General features: G+C 36.8%; 2 protein-coding genes across 3 annotated transcripts in view; one reads left to right on the top strand and one right to left on the bottom strand.

Annotated features, from left to right (window-relative positions):
• The first annotated feature begins 706 nt into the window (after positions 1-706).
• On the top strand, positions 707-13,592 carry hob (bridge-like lipid transfer protein family member hobbit). The gene is made up of 17 exons (XM_014238754.3): positions 707-845; positions 905-1,031; positions 1,093-1,326; positions 1,464-1,625; positions 1,684-1,821; positions 1,884-2,171; positions 2,234-2,377; positions 2,445-2,730; positions 3,342-4,528; positions 4,589-4,732; positions 5,557-6,002; positions 6,077-6,557; positions 6,622-7,654; positions 7,714-8,156; positions 10,102-10,818; positions 10,909-11,829; positions 11,898-13,592. Exons 1-17 carry the CDS (start codon positions 793-795, stop codon positions 11,952-11,954), a joined length of 6,861 nt encoding a protein of 2,286 aa, XP_014094229.2. The 5' UTR covers positions 707-792; the 3' UTR covers positions 11,955-13,592.
• gry (trafficking protein particle complex subunit 11 gry) overlaps positions 12,836-18,188 on the bottom strand; it is a 31,509-nt gene continuing 26,156 nt past the window's right edge. For both annotated transcript variants that reach the window (XM_014238755.3, XM_014238756.3), the window contains exons 13-16: positions 15,636-16,156; positions 14,689-15,555; positions 14,420-14,614; positions 12,836-13,503 (exon numbers count right to left, since the gene is read on the bottom strand). In XM_014238755.3, the coding sequence (XP_014094230.3) occupies positions 13,477-13,503; positions 14,420-14,614; positions 14,689-15,555; positions 15,636-16,156 (1,610 nt within the window). In that variant the 3' untranslated portion in view covers positions 12,836-13,476. The remainder of the gene's footprint in view (positions 13,504-14,419; positions 14,615-14,688; positions 15,556-15,635; positions 16,157-18,188) is intronic.

Here is an 18,188-nt window from a genome sequence, read left to right as displayed (position 1 = left end):
ATAACATACTACTTAACATCAATGCTTTGTAATAGTTTATTTCTCTAGGTTTTGGATTCCTATATTTGGGGTATTATCTGTTTTAATTTCTTTCAGTTCAATTACAAAAGATGTCGATAAGGTAACACTGGTTATTTGAAATTTTGCAACCCTTTTGTTATGGTCAGAATTAATAGAATTTAACAATAATTCAATTATTGAATTAAACTATTTTTGCACTATATAATGTAAAATAAATGTGTACAAACGAATTAGTGAAGTGTTAGTGGATATAAAAGTGGAAAATATAAGTGTATAACTCATTCGAAATGGGAAAAATGCGTACTTTAAATAGTCGAAATTTTGAACTTTAAACCCAATTATCTTGAAAACTATAAGTTTCCCGCGGCTATATCTATATATATTCTTGATCTGGAGGATCTCCTATATCCGCCCATACCCATTTTATCCCCGAAAGCGTGGGACGTTATACTGAAGTTTTCCCTATTTAATTTATGAATTTTCACTTGTAAACTATTAAAAATAATGTTTAAGTTACAAATGCCTATTTAACAATTATCTTTTTGTTTCTAGGTTAATTTAGGTTTACTACATGGTCATTTTAAACATTGTTAACAGTAAATATCAGCACCCTGTATTTAAATGTTATTCCTTGACATATACTAGCACAAACAGCTGTTGTAATTTATAAGGTGGGGAAACGTCAACAAAGTTATTTTTCAGACATCTCAAAATTCACGTTAATATCGATGGACAATTAGGAAAAGTGCATAGAAATGATGATTTTAAAAAATGCTGCTTAAATTAATAATATTGGTTTTGTTAGTATTTTTACTGGCATATTGGTAAGTATATAATTAAATGTCTTTTGCAAGAAGTTTGATGACTTTTCAACAATATTCAGTATTCTACCAAAGGGAATCAGTTGGTATCTAGTTAAAAAATTTAAGGTAAAAGTACGAATTGGAAGTATTAGTTTACGTTATCTTGCGTTGCGAAATGTAGATGTCAGTAAAAGTGGATTTATTGTGGTAAGCACTAATTTTAATAATATGAAGACAATTATGCTAAGAATAATAAATTATTTTACAGCAAATTGAAGAAGTTTGTCTTCGTAGCAGCTTTTTTAACACAGAGGTTACCAAGTTGCTATCAATCTATATACGAGACATACGTATAAACAAAGATATACAGAGCAATGATGTTACCGCAGAATCACTACGGGATTCTGAGCGTCTGCATAATAAAGCTCGCCAGGAGGAGGAAAAAGATGTGCCAGATTTTCGGCGAGCTAAAGTACCGCCAAGTATACTGACGTTCGCTCAGGTAAAAAGTGTAGTGCATTTACGTATCTATAAATTTAAAAAACCTTGCTTTGTGACTGATTATATTTATTGTAGTACCGTTCATCTACAGAATTGTGTATATTTAACATACCTTTCAAAAATTTTGTATATTTTTAGTTTATGGCTATGCACATAAATAATATTTCCGTAGTACTTATGAATAACAATTTCGATCCGGGCTGGTTCATACATGCAACAGCTAGGGAGTTACATCTAGATGGCAGTATTGTGCATAACGCTAAAACTTTATTAGTTAATGCGGCGCTTAATGATGCTCAGGTAAGATATGTATTTATATTGATTTTCCTGCATATAATTTTTTTTTTTTAATTTTCAGGCGAAAATGTTAAGACATTGTCCTTCACGTCGACAGTCTTTGGAAAATCTAAATAAGATACAACCTTGTTTGGGCGAGATTAGCTTCGACATTGCCTTAGATGCCACACTATTTGCGCAAGGTCCTTTGTCTGTGGACGTAAGCAAAATGGACTTACAAACAATATTTTCATGCTATAAACATTTTCTCTTATTATTTAGAAACTTTCTTTGGCAATGAATAATGCACGTTCCACCATACACGGTAGTTTATACGACTTCCTAAGTGAGGCGAAGCAACGTACAAAACCACAACAAAATTTAGAGAGCAGAGTGATAAGTACGGCTAATTCACTTTCGCAGCGTCGAAAGAGCTTCAGTAACGAGTCATATCAGAAGATCTCACCCATCATACCCAAGAATTTCAATTTTGTGATCAAAGCAGCTACCTTTTCGGCAGTGAAAGAGAATTCCCAAAATGATTTTAGCGCAAAAATTCAATTGTTCAGTGTAAGTTTAATGATTATCTTTGCTATATAATATATTTATGTATTTGCAATACACTTGCTTAGATTACTGGGAAATTCAATTCGAAATCACTGAATGAAAATGCACATCTTCCAACATTGCTTACCAAAGTGTTATTACAGCACTTGGACATTGATACTAAATATGAAAAGTTACTATTTATTGAACAATTTACTATTGATTCCGTGGTGAGTATAACGTTACTATCATACAATAAAGTTTGTAAACTAAATTGACTTATCGATTTCTTCTCAGCTGGAAAACGATATACTAAATTTATATGTCATGCTTAAAACATTCCAAATAATCTATAATCATTGTGAAATATACGATTGGGTACACAATAACTTCTTGTCGCGTCAGCGTATAAGTCAACAGCCGTTACACTTAAATGTAACGAAACGCTCATTGTCGGAACATTTAGGTGCGGACACATTATATGCAGCACCTAATGAGAATATACTGGATCCGCTGCTTATAACGTCCAAACCGGCGCATAATGGCATACTTGAGGGTATATTGAAGCGCATAGTGGTTAAAGGTATGAATTATTGAATTGCAAGTCTTGATTATTATACAATGAAACGTCGGAGAGCCAATAAAATATATGCATATATATATAAATGATCAGTGCGATAAGTTGAGTCGATATGAGTCTGTATATACGTTCACTTACGTGAACCCTTAGTTTTTGAGCTAACGCTCTAAAATTTCGCACACGTCCTTTTCTCTCCAAGAACCTGCTCATTTGTCGCTACCGTCGTTATCGAACCACTATAGCATATAGCTGTCATACAAACTGAACGATCAAAATTAAGTCCTGCTATGGAAAACTCTTTTATTTGATGAGATAGTTTCGCCAAATTTGGCACGGATTATTGTCCAAAGCAACGCTATAAACTCCGAATAAATTTTTTTGATCGGACCACTTTAGCTGTCATACAAACTAAACGATCAAAATTAAGTCCTTGTATGGAAAACTCTTTTATTTGATGAGATAGTTTCGCCAAATTTGGCATGGAGTATTGTCCAAAGCAACGCTATAAACTCCGAATAAATTGTTTTGATCGGACCACTATAGCATATAGCTGCCATACAAACTGAATAATTTGTATGGAAATTTTAAAATTTTTTCTTGGTTTCCTATTTTAGGCTGTGCAGAGTTCTGGAACGTTTCCGTGCTGATGAAGTTGGACGATGAAAACGCTGCTATGAGCGTTAGTCATACAAGATTCCTATTGGAACAAATCGAAGAGAAACGCAGCTCCTTATATGGCAATCGACTTTTGAATTTGCTCTTGAATCAGCGTCATTGGAGCACAGAATTAATGATTGAATCATTATGGTGGTCCTTGGGGAATTCCATAAATGACACCAACAATTTGAAGAAATCACATTCTCCAGGCTCGCCATTTTTTCTCGGACTCAGCTTGGTGAAATTGAGTTCATACGCAAGTGTCACGAAATTAGAGGTGTCTATACACACTCTACGCACGGAATATAGTATGAGTCTTGCTGAATTTATAGTGAAGTCTGTCAATTGTATAAAACAGTATGGTGGTCTTAATTCCACCGAAAGTGGCATTGGCAAGCGTGTGTCACGTGTGCAAAGCGTCGGCACAAATTCCATATCTGATGGTGGTTTATTGATATCAGCACGCATCAAGGACATCACAGCATATTTTATCAATCACCATCAAGCTTGTCTGCTCCTAAGCTTCTCAGACATATCGCTATCGCGTAAGCAACAGGTGTCCAGCTTTAAATTTGAGGATTTTCAAATGGCCATAATGCGTTCAATGAATTCTTCATCCCTATGTCTTAATGACTTCACCGACATATTCGCTAGCTGTAAAACAATACGCATTGAACATGAAAAAAGCGAGAACAAAGTGTCGGTCTACATTCCAAGTAATACGGAGGCCATGTGGAATGCCAATTTGCATATGCACATATTGACTTTGGCACGTGACATGAGCGATTTGCGCACCGAGCTGGCTTTGCCGCAGCACGCGGTAGAAGTGAAGATGTCGCATGCTAAAAAAAAGTGGATCATCGAACTATCCGCTGAATTGAGCACGGTATTCGAGATTAAACTCTCCGAACGGCATACGATGCAATGGTTTGTGGAGAATTTATTCTTCAGTCACAAAGAAGCGAATTTCATCTCAGCGGAAAATCTTTTCATCAAAATCGATGATCAGCACATATTTACATTGAAGGAAATCGATGTGCAGTCGCTACCACGCTTGGATATGCTCACGCAGGAGCGTGTGAATTGCGAGGGCTTTGGGCTGCCCACGAACAAAGTGTGGGTAACAACAATTGGCGCCTTTAAGGTATGCCTATGGTAGTATGTTGCTCTCAATTAGTTTAACTTTCTTTATTTTCATTTGAAGGCCATCTTTCCCTACGATCACGATTTTTATGACGCGGTGCAAAATGAGTTCGTGTCGCATTTTAAATGGCTGAAATTGGTGCATAATTACAAGAAGAAACCGTTTACCGCTAGCTCACCGCTGCCCAGCGATATGGTCATACAAGTAAATCTCTATATTTATTAATTCTAATACATTTTTAGGAAAGTTGTAGCTTAGTTGTAACTTTGTAACACCTAGGAGAAAACTTCGGTGACCCTATAAAGTATTGTATATATGTATATAGTCCCTGAGGTTTCAGATATTGATATGAAATTTGGCACACTCCTTTTCTTATTATTATTTTCTGAGACAACGCTAAAATCTCCGAACATACTGTTTGGTTGGATTACTATAGCATATAACTGCCATACAAACTGACCGATCAAAATCAAGATTAAGATCTTTTTATACCGTTTTATGCATCTTTGAAAGCTATAGCTTCGGTGCAGCCAAAGTTAAAGGTTTTTTTTTTGCTTTTTATTTTATTATTATTATTATGTTTTTTTATTTATTTTTTATTATATATATTTTTTATTTATTTATATTATTATTTTTTAATTATTTATTTATTTTTTTAATATATAATTTTTTTTTTTTTAATATATAATTTTTTTTTTTTAATATTTATATTTTTTATTTCTTGTTTATATTTATTTTTTTATTATATTTTTTAGTTTTTAAAATTTTTTATTTTTTTAATATAATTTATATATTTTTTTTATATTTATTTTTATTTTTTTTATATTTATTTTTTTTATTATATTTTTTTTTTGAACAAAATTTTTTTATTACTTATATATAATTTGTTTTTTTTTTTATATGTGTAGCAATTTTTTTTATATATTTTTATATACACATTTTTGTAATTTTATTTTATTATATTTTTTTTTATTATACTTTTAAGAAAATAAGATTTAATTAATTAAATGAAAATTTGTTTTTTTAAGATCAAAGAGTTTTTGCTCGAAATCAGCGACGATCCGTTCGAGGTGAAATTGCGTGACAATTACGTGCTGCTTGTGGATGAATATCTGGAGGGTCTGAAACGCAAAGCTATATTCGATAAGAAAATCGCTGAACGTTGTCTGGTGCCAGCGAGCACAATAGAAAGTCTCTATGCTAGTTTAGTGCAAAAAAATTCCGAAATTTATATACAACGCTCGAAGAAAATACGAGAGAGTGGGCCGGTGCGGACGCGCCTACTGGCATGGATTATGACGGATGTGGAAATAATGGCAATGGCCGATCCATCGCTACATGGCACCGATAATGTGACGCGTATAATGCGCGACATTGACTGTGAAACGCCATGGCCGGAGGAGGGCTTGGAATTCACCACACTATGGTGCCGCAGCGTGAATATTAGCTGCACAGAGTGGAAATTTATGCTGCGGTAACCATAAATATTATTGAATAAAATATTTTTTTTGGATGTACTTAAAGCTAAATGAATTTTTTTGTCTGCAGTGATTTTCCACAACCCATGTTCTATGTTAAATCAATGCGCCTATTTGGTAATTTATGCGGCGCTGAGCAAGCAGCATCGAAGCGTGCTAAGCGTGATGTTTTCATAGAAGTTGGCGAGCCCTTCGGCACAGATGTGATACAGCGCAGCATGCCGTCGCAGAAATTCTATCACGATTTCGATTGTGAACTGGAGTTTTGCAGCTATGCTTTTGGTCCCTGCTGGGAGCCAGTGATGGCGCAGTGTAATCTTAGTTTCGAGAAAATTTCAGCACCCTCGAAAGATCCAAGTCCGCCTTTGCCTTTTTGGGATAAAATGCGCTTGCTGTTTCACGGGCGTCTAACAATGATTGTTAAGCAATTCACAGTTTTGTTGCATGCCTCTTTGGATCCCTACAATACAACCGAGGAAATGGAACTTACCTGGAACAATGCCGGCATTGTGTGGACAAATGCGAAAATCATGTTCAAAGGTGAACTAAATGTAAGTATTAAGAATTTTAGATGTGAGATGTGATTTTATGCATTTTGACATTTTTTTTTTCTAGATAACGGTACGTACAGCATCACGTTACGACGATTGCCGCCTGCTGCACTTTCCCAATCTGAAGCTAACATTCAAATTAAATTGGGTTTGTCTGGCCAATCCAAATGATCATCACGCCGTTATGCCTTGTGCGCCCGACAAGTTGCCCGAGTATTCCAGCAATCAAGTGCATGACTCATTTCGCGCCTTCCGTTCGCTTAATCTAAATATTTGGATTTCATTTGAAACGAAACCGAAACATGGCGAGGAGGTGGAAATCGATATTCCAAGCCTGGTTCTGTACGGCAGCACTTTGCGTTGGTTCGAGAGTCTCAAGCTTATACTGTCCGGTGTGACGCGTCCCACACGACGCGGCCCGGTGTTTAACAATGTGCGTCCACGCAAAAAACAACTTAGTCGCCATTATAAGAAAGCAAATCTACAAATGAGCTTACATCACTTTCAAGTACTCTATTGGATGTCACATGCGTTGCATAAGGGTTTCCAATTAAACGGCGGTCGTGTGTCATTTAGTTCTGAATATTGTTTATCGCTATGCCCGATCGATGATGGGCTGATTCACAGGCCGCGTGCTGACTGGTCGACCGTGTATATGAATTGTGAATTGAATGACGCTGAAATATGGTTGAAGAGCATACTAACCGAGAAACTCGATAGTAGTGCGGAAAATTTGGCCAGTGTGGGGGATGCCTTCAAAATAGTGCGTTTTTACTTTTTAAGCGTGGCCAAAGTGTCGTACGGACGTGAGGCGCTCATACAAACCGGCAGCAGTCAAGAGGAGGAGTCGAAGACAAAAAATACCACACCCACACATAAATTAGTCGTTTACGATCTGAAAGGCGCGTGGACGAAAAATAATCGTGATGTGGCGTTTGCGCTTTTCGATTCGTTCATGAAGTCACAGAAGCTTAAGAATAATCTATCCACAGAGGCCGTGAAGAGCTATCGCAAGGAGACTAATTCGAATGTTATTAAAAATAAGCGTAGCGATAGCACAATCACACTCACAAATAATCCAACAGAGGTGTTACCAAGTTAGTCTTACATTTTTTAAGCTGTCAAATTTATACTTATGTTCACTTAAAACTTACAGTTACCAATACCAACAGCGCCATCAAGAAGGTGCAACCCGCCAGCCATGCAACGGCAATGCTGCAGCAGCTAATAGCTGAGGCCGATCACAAATTTAATGTTTACAGCGACGATCAAAGCACGCAATCGCGCGAATTGCAGCTACAAGGTTTACAAGCATGTTCGGCGCAAGATGTGATACATGAGAATTGGTCCATATCGTTGGTTAATTCGCAGGTGTTGCTTAAGGGTTGTGAGACATCGGGTTATGTAATTATTAGCGCGGCGAAAGCGGAGATTCTGCAACGTGTACACCGTCCCGTTTGGCGTGATAGATCGCTGGTATCCAAGACGACCTGGAAGGGTCTGCTCGAATGCATGCAGTACTATGCCACAGTGAGCGCTGGTGAAGATGACTCGCTCATTGAAAAGGAAATCATGTGGCTGACGGTGGATAACATTCAGGTAAGCATAATACATATAAATGAGGTAAGGTCGAGTTAATATCGGGTGGTTTCAAACGTGAAATACTCTTATTCGTAGACTGTAGTGTTGCCTTGGACAATAATCTTTCCGACTTGACAGGGACTTGATTTTGACCGATCACTTTGTTTGACAGCTATATCTTATAGTGGTCCGACATCGGCCTTTTCGAGTAATGAATTGTTTACACTTTAAGGGGTCAATTACCTTTTGTATACATTTTATGGGATCAGTGACCCTTTTGTTTACATTTAGTCAAGTCACAACCCTTGTTTAAATTTAGTCAAGTCAACAACCTTTGTTTACATTTGTGGTCATTGGCCCCTTTGATTACATTTTATGGGGTTAATGACTCTTTTCTTTACATTTTTTCGAGGGCAATAACCCCTTTGTTTACATTTTATGAGGTCAATGACCCTTTTGTTTACATTTAGTCAAGTCCACAACCCTTCTTTAAATTTAGCCAAGTCAGTAACCCCTTTGAAAATAAAATAGTAATTTGTTTTTAAATTCTGTTTTTTTTTTGTTTTTTTTTTTTAAATATTTATAACCTGAGCAGCGTATATTAAGTGTTGTTTGTAATACCCAGAAGGGAACGTCTGAGACCCTATGAAAAAAATATATATATGCAAATATGTTAACTTTGGTTGCACCGAAGCCCTTCACAAATAGAAAATATTCTTTCCAGGAACCAGATTGTAATCGGATACTTTGTATGACAGATATATTGGGGTGAGTCAAAAAAAAAAAACAGAATGTGTTTGTTTTGGCTTCGTACTCTTGAAAAATAGGTTGGTAGACACCTTTCAGAAAGGCTGTCCAAGTATGAGCTCTTACTTGTAACGAAAAGGCCGTTCGTCTAACGGTTTTAAATTTTTTTTCTAATTATCAGATAGCAAAAGTCATATACATGCTTCCAACTGCTTGAAAAATATTTCGTCTGGTGGATTTCACCCTGTTACACTGTCGTAAGAGGTTTCAAAAGTAGTTACAGTACCGAACTGTTTATGGTGCCAAGGAAAATGTGTAGCAAGTTTCCTCAAGATATCTTAAGTTTTACTCATATTACAGCTTGCACGGACAGACGGACGGACGGACAGACAGTCATCCGGATTTCAACTCGTCTGGTTATTCTGATCATTTATATATACATAACCCTATATCTATTTCGATTAGTTTTAGGTAATACCACCAACCGTTAGGTAAACAAAACTATTATACTCTGTAGCAACATGTTGCAAGAGTATAAAAACCTTAACTTCGGTCGAAGCTATAATATCCACATAAATAAAGAAGTTTCTACATAAAAACTTGATTTTGATCGGACAGTTTGTATGGCAGCTATATGCTATATCCTAGTCCTTTAATATATACAATTCGTTCGGAGATTGTACGGTTGCCTTTGACAATATTCCATGCCAAATTTCGTGAAGATATCTCGTCAAATGAAAAAATTTCCCGTATAAGGACGTGATTTCAATCGGTCAATTTTTATGGCAGCTATATTCTATTGTGGTCCGATATCGGCTGTTCCGACATATAAGCGGCTTATTGGGGAGAAAATGGCGTGTGCAATTTTTCATCTTCAATTCAATTCAATTTTTATCTCAAAAACTGAGGGATTAGTGTGCGTATATACCGATAGACGCTTGGACGGACATAAATCGATTCAGTTCATCACGCTGGTCATTTCTATATAGACTTTATAGTGTCTCCGACATTTTCTTCTGGGTATTACAAACTTCCTGGCAAACAGGTGTTGCCCAATGTTTCAATGGCTAATAATCCCTATCTATACCGATTCCGTTCCGACTACGTGCATTTGCCTTCGTGGGAACGAAATCAGTTCGTGCTGTCTGTCATACTGATAATTTTGATATGCCCAATTCTATATATACTAGAGTACTAACAATTTTTTCTTTTTCAGGATAAAGATGATACTGTGATCAATGATTTGCCAGACATTCCGCATCTAGTCGGTAGTGGTCGCAGTGTGGGCGGTGTTGTGTCGGAGACTGTGGGTGCCTTATCGATTGAGAATCCGGGTGAAACACAGCCTGTGCAGCTGCAACGTATTGTTTCGCGTTGTAAATGTGAATTCTTCTACGTCAGCTATGGCGATACGATCGATCCAAATTCCATAACCGAAGTACCGCCACCACCATCCGAGGAAACGCTATCACCGTGGGAGAAACAAGACGATCCAGTGGATGCGTTCACTTTAATGCATCACGATCTTGACGTCTGCACGAATTCCTTGCAATATGCTATGATATTAGATATTGTAAACAATCTGTTGCTTTACGTTGAACCGCAACGCAAACAGGCTTTGGAGAAGTTGGCGCGCATGCGTTTTCAACTGCAGCTACACTCCACGGAGGATCAAAAGCGACCGATACAACAGAAACAAACCATGATACGCAGTTTATTGATGAAAATCCGTTCGCTGGAGAAGGACATACATCTCATCGGCAAGGATCGTGCGGAAGAGGGCGACACGTTAGAGCTGAGACACGAATTCGAACGTGTGCAATTGCAAATACGCGAAAGTAAAGAGGAATTGAATACGCTCAGCGAAGAGCTCGATATGATGTTGTTGTGCTATAAGGAAACACAGCTGTCGCAGCTAAGCAAAATATCGAATGTGAGTGGGTGTAAAAACATCTGCTTTGAAATTAATTGTATATAATTTATTTTCAAATCTAATGCTCTCTTTCTCTCTTCTCAATACCAGGTGCGCTCCGACAAATCGTTAACCATCGTGCGTGCAAATGAGATCTGCTTTAAGCGCGCACAGTGGCGTCTCACAGAAACCGATGGTCAAATCGGCATATCCGATCTGGTGCTTAGTGGCTTTTTGTATACGAAAAAATCGAAAAGTGACGATTCCGTGGAACATTTACTTGAACTGGGCAATATACGTATGAGCAATTTGATACCGCGTGAGATCTATCGCGAAGTCTTAATGCCCACAGAAATCCAAAAAGATATGCCAATCGATACGCATAAGCGTGTGTTGCGCGTCTTTTGCCGTGAGAAACCGCCAGTGGGTGGCATATCGGTGAAGGAGCATTTCGAAATTAATGTGGCGCCCATCACTATTGCTATAACGAAAAAATTCTACAGCACCATGTTGAAATTCTGTTTTCCCGATCGCGACGCTTCCGAAACGGAGACTGTAGATGATATTGAAGAGAATTCCTCCAGTTCCTCCTCATCATCGGCCGTGCAAACGAAAACCACCAAGAAACCATCGAAAACCAAAAAGAGTTCGAAAGACTCGGAATTCTATGTGAAAATCGAAAAAGACGATGTGGAAAAGATGAAAGAGCGTGCTGAGAAGAATAAATTGTTTATCTATATAAAAATTCCAGAAGTGCCTGTGCGTGTCAGTTACAAAGGCAACAAAGAGAAAAATCTTGAGGACATAACAAATTTCTCGCTCGTCATACCAACACTTGAATACCACAATGTCACTTGGACCTGGCTTGATTTGCTATTAGCTATGAAATCAGTGAGTCGTCGCGTGATATTATCACAGGCAATCAAGCAGAAATTACAAATACATCGACGGCAACCAGGTACATCGGCTGGCGAACGTTCGTCACCGCAGGAGGAAGACAAAGCAAAAATGCTGTTTGGTAATCGCTTATTGGTGAGTGCAAAGTGCAATTTTGTAATGGCTACAATAATGTATTAAAGAAATGCTCTTAATTTTTGCAGAATGAAAATCGCAGCCAAAGAAGAGGTGTTTTCAAATTCACCTCAAGTAACAAGTGATACGCCGTGATAACTATGAGATTTAAGTGCTGAAATTATACACATACATTACACTTTACATAGATACATACAATATAAATACAAACACACATACATACCATATGATCAAAATTGACCCGGACTGGTACATTTAAAATCCGAATCGTTACAAAAAACACTAGATTGGTACAACTTTTTTTTACTGCTCATGTAAAAAGGATTTCGCAGCTGTTTGTCCGACGATTTGTACTATGGAAAAAACTTTAACAACGAATTTTCTAGAAATTTTGTGTTTCAACGGCTACGTCAACATTGGAGATGACGCAGAAGTGCTTCGGGTAGTCTACTTTAGCACGAACACAAATATTTTACTGGTACAAGGCCTTCAGGTCGTGAAGTCATCGAAAGCTTACCTCATATTAGTTGTCCAGAGCAACTCAACATCTCTTATGGACCGACTCAACACATTTCGGTTAGATTTTTTGGGTAGGAAGCGTATCAATGTCAGACTCGTACTGAAAGACCTAAATCTTTTGCAAAAAACCACGTCGAGTGGAAGTCGCAAAAGTGAGGCTTGACAACATAGCTGAGGACCCTACATTCAGTAGAGTTACTGGTGATGAAGCATGGGTGTATTTATCTAGCGAATGGCGCTCCAATTAATTGAACCGAAACCGCAAAAACCAAAATTCTGAAAATGAAAATATTGCAGGTCATTAAAGTCGTGGCATATGGGAAATTGGATTAAGCGTTGGCGTACTTGTATTGACTCAGGCGCCTATTTTGAAGACGATAATAAAGTTTTGTATTTCAGTGTTTGAAAATCCATTTTTTTTTCAGTTGGGTTCAAATTTGATCCGATGGTAAATACATCCAACCAGTGTAGAAAAATACAACAACACTTCTATTTATTGTAGTTTTATTAAGGTGAATTTAGATTTCTTTAACACAGTTACATTTTAAATTAATTTTAGTTATACACAACACTATAATGCTAGTACGAACATTTGTATCATAACCATTAAAAAACTACTATAATAATAATTAATGTATTTTAATTAGCACACTTTATGCAATATGTATAACCCTCACAAAAACAGTCAAAAAAAAAACAGAAAAAAAAAATAAAAATTACGAAACAATAAGTGTATAAGAAAATATGTTGCTATGCAGTAATGTAAAATATACTGTAAACACTAGATGTCTATTAAATGTTATCTATGCCGTTACATACATAAGTTTTGTGTGGTTCCTTACTTAAACAATGGTTAAGAGATATTACAGTAAAATTGCTTTAGAATTACTAAATTTCAATAATTTCTATATTTTTTTTTTTTTTTTTTTTTTTTTTTTTTTACAAAGTTCACAAAATAGATATCCATTTTGTTTGTGAATATCAAAACCGTTTTACATACATATTCCTCAGTTTGTTGTTATACATATCTATGTTAAACACCGTATTTTCGACATTCTCAAACTATTTAGCCTAAATATTAAACAGCAGATACTCGACGCCGCGCACTAATTACACTGCAATCCTTATTTATTTTAACTGTTGCTTCAGCGGTGGCTGCAATTGAGAAGAAAATACATTTGTAAACAAAAAGTGAAGAAATTTTAGTAACAATAAAAAGCACTTGCAATTGTTTTATGTGGAAATTGTTTACTTGATTTTAATTAAATGACGTACGAAAATTCGAAATTGCTTGTAAACTTTTAAGCAGGTTTGTTAAAATACGAAGGTAAGGTTTCTTTAGACCGTTTCCCATAACGAATTTCGTGAAGATATGTAAAATTAGAAAGTTTTCTATACAAGAACTTAATTTTGATCGATCAGTTTGTATGGCAGCTATAACCTATAGTGGTCCGAACTGAACAATATGTTCGTAGATTGTAGCATTATCTTGGACAATAATTCATGCCAAATTTTGAGAAAATATCTCGTTAATTATAAAAGTTTTCCATACAAGAACTTAATTTTGATCGATCAGTTTGTATGGCAGCTATAACCTATAGTGGTCCGAACTGAACAATTAGTACGGAGATTGAACCATAATGGATGGCAAGTTTCGTGAAGATAGCTCCTTAAATAAAATTGTTTGATCAATTAGTATGTATGGTCCGATAACGGCGATCCTGACAAATGAACAGCTTTTTGTGGCGAAAAAGGCGTGTGCAAAATTTCAGAGCGATCTCTTGAAATTCGGGAAACTATTTCGCATATATACAGATGGACATGGCTAACTCGATGAATTTCAACACGTTAATCATTTATATATCAATTCGTGGAATGAGTGCTTTCAGTTTCTTTGCTTTAAGTTGTTCAATTTATAGACCATTTTCCCTGCGTCGGTGAATAACCAAAGAATTAAAATCGTTTTTTTTTTTTGTTCTAGTATTCTCGCGTAGATAGTGTTAACGCTCTGCGAGGTGCAGCCGAAGTTAACGTGTTTTCTTATTGTACTTTTTTTTTTGTATTTATTTACCAACACAAACACCTTCTTCGGTATTGAGCGTTGCACCAGTTCGCTGAGCACATTGTTATGCGAGTCGTCTTTGTTAGGATCGGCCTTCATATTGTATTCTATTGTTAATTCGGGCAAGTTCACCCAGCCAACGCATAATGGGTAGAGATTGTAGACCAGCTCTTTTTCACTATACGCATAAATGGAGATATCGAGCTGAAAAGTTAGAAACAAAAACAAAAAAAAATTAATATTCTCTAAATGACATGTTTGAGTTGTTTTGCACTTACCTGCTTGTGTCCGGAGCAAATAAAATTATCCGCTATGCTAATGCTTAGGGTGGCTACCAAATGCAATACATTCGAGGTGGGATTACGTAATACAACCTTATAGGTCATAGGCATTTTTACGAACATTTTCTCCTCAATGGTGCAGTAAATATTCAAAGGCGGCTCCTCAATCTCCAGACCTTGTATGAGAAATTTCGATTCGTTCTCTTCTTTATGGCCGCTACGACGCCAACGAATGCAATATACACCGAAATTGGGTTGCTGTTGTATTGTTGTTGTTGTGGCTTGCGTTTCAGGTTCGGCCGTAACGATACGTTTGAAGAAACCACGACAGTGACCGGTAACTTGTATCGCTTCTATTGCTTTATTGAAGACAACACGCGTATTTAATGCACGTGCCGACGCCGACTGTGTCGCTGCACTATCAACACCGTCTGTCACCTCCAGCGATATGGAGTTAAATTTCTCATCAAATGATGAACCCGAAGCGGTCATCGAATTGTTCGCCGCTAACAGCGAGTTCGTAGAACCGGCACTATTATTTATTATTGTCATGTTGTTCGGTATTTTGCTCATAAGATGCTTGTTCATGTGCGTACTGGCGACTATGTCGCTTGCAACACCCGCAACCGCATCGCGTTGCAAATTCTTAATGGCGCTGAGTTTTCGCGCGTGTCTGGAACGACTGAATAGTTCTGAGGGCATGTCGCCACTTTTGGTGCGTTCGAAATCTTTCGCAGTGGACCAATCGCTGCTAGCGGCATTCGTACGTAGCACGATTATGTCCTCGAGTTTGTCGCGATTGCGGTAGGTTTGCGTAAACTTTTTCCTCTTAAAGCTGTACGTCGACTGCACCAAATTGTGATCCTGAAAAAACATATACATACACATATATTTATATAATATATATTTAATAGTATATTACAAATTTACACAAAAACACTTACACAAATGAAATACGTCTCTAGTATGTCAATATCGATCGGTGCGCGCACTTCGATATTGGCGCGCAATAAGAAATTTTCACCACGATAGACCTTCGTTAGCGGTCGCTTGCTAAGCGTATAAAAACGTGCTGAGAACCGAAAGTCGAGCTCACATTTTATGTTGATTGTGTCTTCGCGCGTTTTGCGTAATCTGCTCTCGTCGAGGAACTCAATCTGGACTGGTGTTGAGATCGTGAGCGGCTGCACATCAACGGGTGGAATGAAATTGCGTACATTTTCGGGCGAATTTTCCACGCTACTGGTTGTGCCACTTTCAATCTGTGTCATGGTAGTCGCTGTCTTTGGACGTTGTATGTCAAGGACGTAGGATGTCTTTTGCTGTAGCGCTATTGGTGTCTCTACCAAACTGAATACATAATAAAGCACTGAATTCGAACTTTGCATCGATAATTCGCCAGTGTCGATTTGTATGTGCGAATGCAACTTCTGGCGACCGGGCGATAGATCTGTGGTGAGAAATACTGAAAAAGAGCGGGAGAGCGAGGAAATGTGAACATTAATTCAATGATTGTGAAGTGGGTGAAATCTTTTATATAATTAATAGTTTTAGGTTTATTAAAAAAAATCATTAAATTTTCATTAAATTGAAGGCTTTTTTAGCATAGTTACAATGAAATGGTCTGAGACAGTCGTTTTTCACAAGCTTATTTTGAGACGAATTTTTTAACGGCAAAAACATTCGCCATAAACAGAAATGCAGCTATTTTGTTGCGATTCAGCAACAATTTGAAGATACAAATTCGGTCCATAAGGTGTTAACTCGTGTTATACCCATACATCGAGCTTTTTTCTGCATCCAACCTTCTTGAAATATTTCCAAATGATATTTTGTGCAATGCTTAGCCCCACGGCAATGCAAACAGTGCTTACATAAATGGTCGGGTTCGACGATTTGCATTCTTTTATCGATATTTTCGATAATTAGTTTTCCAGAGCATGGTGCAGCTTTGTCATCAAAAGCATCAGCATGCAACCAACGAAACCAAAATTACGCGTAGTCGGCTGCTGCAGTATTAGGACCATAAACAGCATTCGTATTTCAGCCGAATGGCTTCCGTTTTCGACTTTATCGAAGAAAAACCATAAAATACTCTGTATTTTCTTTTTGCTGGAGTCCATGCTCCAACACAACCGGGCCAAGCAACAAAAAAACTATATAATAGTCTATCTTTTTTTGTACGAAATCTTATCTTTATAACGCCATATAGTGTGACTTGATAGCACTTATATCGATTAGTAAAGAAATTTATTGAAAAAAATAATGGATTTTTTGCAACATGTATATATATTTATTAATTTAGGGCAAACATATATTAGCTCATTAGAATTACAAAAAATATTTTAGAATCATTCAAAAAAAAAAAAAAAAAAATATTTGCATATCAATATTTATAAAACCCCCAACAAAAAGTTGAAAAAAAACTCCTTATTGGATTAACATGGATATTTTTTTACTCATAAATTTTTTAACAGCTGCGTTGAAAACAAAATAATTTAGTATTGAGACGATCTACCAAACAGTCTTAGTAAACAAGGTGTGTCACATTGAAGACATTTTTTTTATTAAAGCAAGATTTTGAAAAGGTTTAATCAAGTGCGGTGTCTAATCGCATCTGTCTGATTAAAATTTGATCCGGACTGACAATACAAATCTTTATTATCGCCTTCGAAATATACTTATTTCGTAAACTGTAGGCTACTGAACCAAAACAAGCATGCCAACCCTTAATCCAATTTTCCATACACTTGTTATAAGCTTCGGCTTTGGTGCGTTCGGTGCCTTCAGTGAATATTGGCTTTACCGGTTTTGTCACATCTTTGGAGCGCCATTCGCTAGATTGTTGGACAGCTTCGACGATTTATTCATAATCACACGTGTTATCACCAGCAATGAAGCACTTCTTAAATGGGGTGTCTTCAGCAACGTTGTCAAGCATCCCTTTTGACCCTTTGGACCTCTATTCTACGCCGTTTTTGCAAAAGATTCAGGTCTTTTAGTACCAGTCTAGCATGAGGCAAGTTTTCTCTACTAATTGACATATGGAGATCAAAGTTCACACCAACATAAAAATAGTTGTTTCAATCTAGGAATAGACAGCATAGCAAGTGTCGATGCTAGAATATAGCGAAATATTTTCATTTTCGTTATAACTAATTAAAAGACTATTTACTACCATGTAATACAGACATAATGGGTAATTGTATGGTAGACGAATTTAAACGACTTCTACAGGTTGGTTGAAAAGTTTCTGCGCTCGAATTGAAAAAAATACTGTTTTTGGTACGAAATATATATTTTTTTAAATTCAATATAATCTTCCTTAACTTCAATACACTTATTCCAATGATACTCCAATAATTTTATGCCATCCCTATAATGACTTTCCGGAAGCTCTGCAAACTACTGGTCTATGGCTGTAATAGCCTCTTCATTCGAGGGAAACGCTTTCCACGAAGGAATTTTTTCAGGTTTAAATTTACCAGCCGCGGTGC

This window comes from Bactrocera oleae, chromosome 6 (genome assembly GCF_042242935.1).
Source record: "Bactrocera oleae isolate idBacOlea1 chromosome 6, idBacOlea1, whole genome shotgun sequence".
NCBI classification, from domain to species: domain Eukaryota; kingdom Metazoa; phylum Arthropoda; class Insecta; order Diptera; family Tephritidae; genus Bactrocera; species Bactrocera oleae.
Note: the sequence above shows the minus strand (reverse complement) of the source record. Positions and strands in the feature narration are given on the sequence as shown.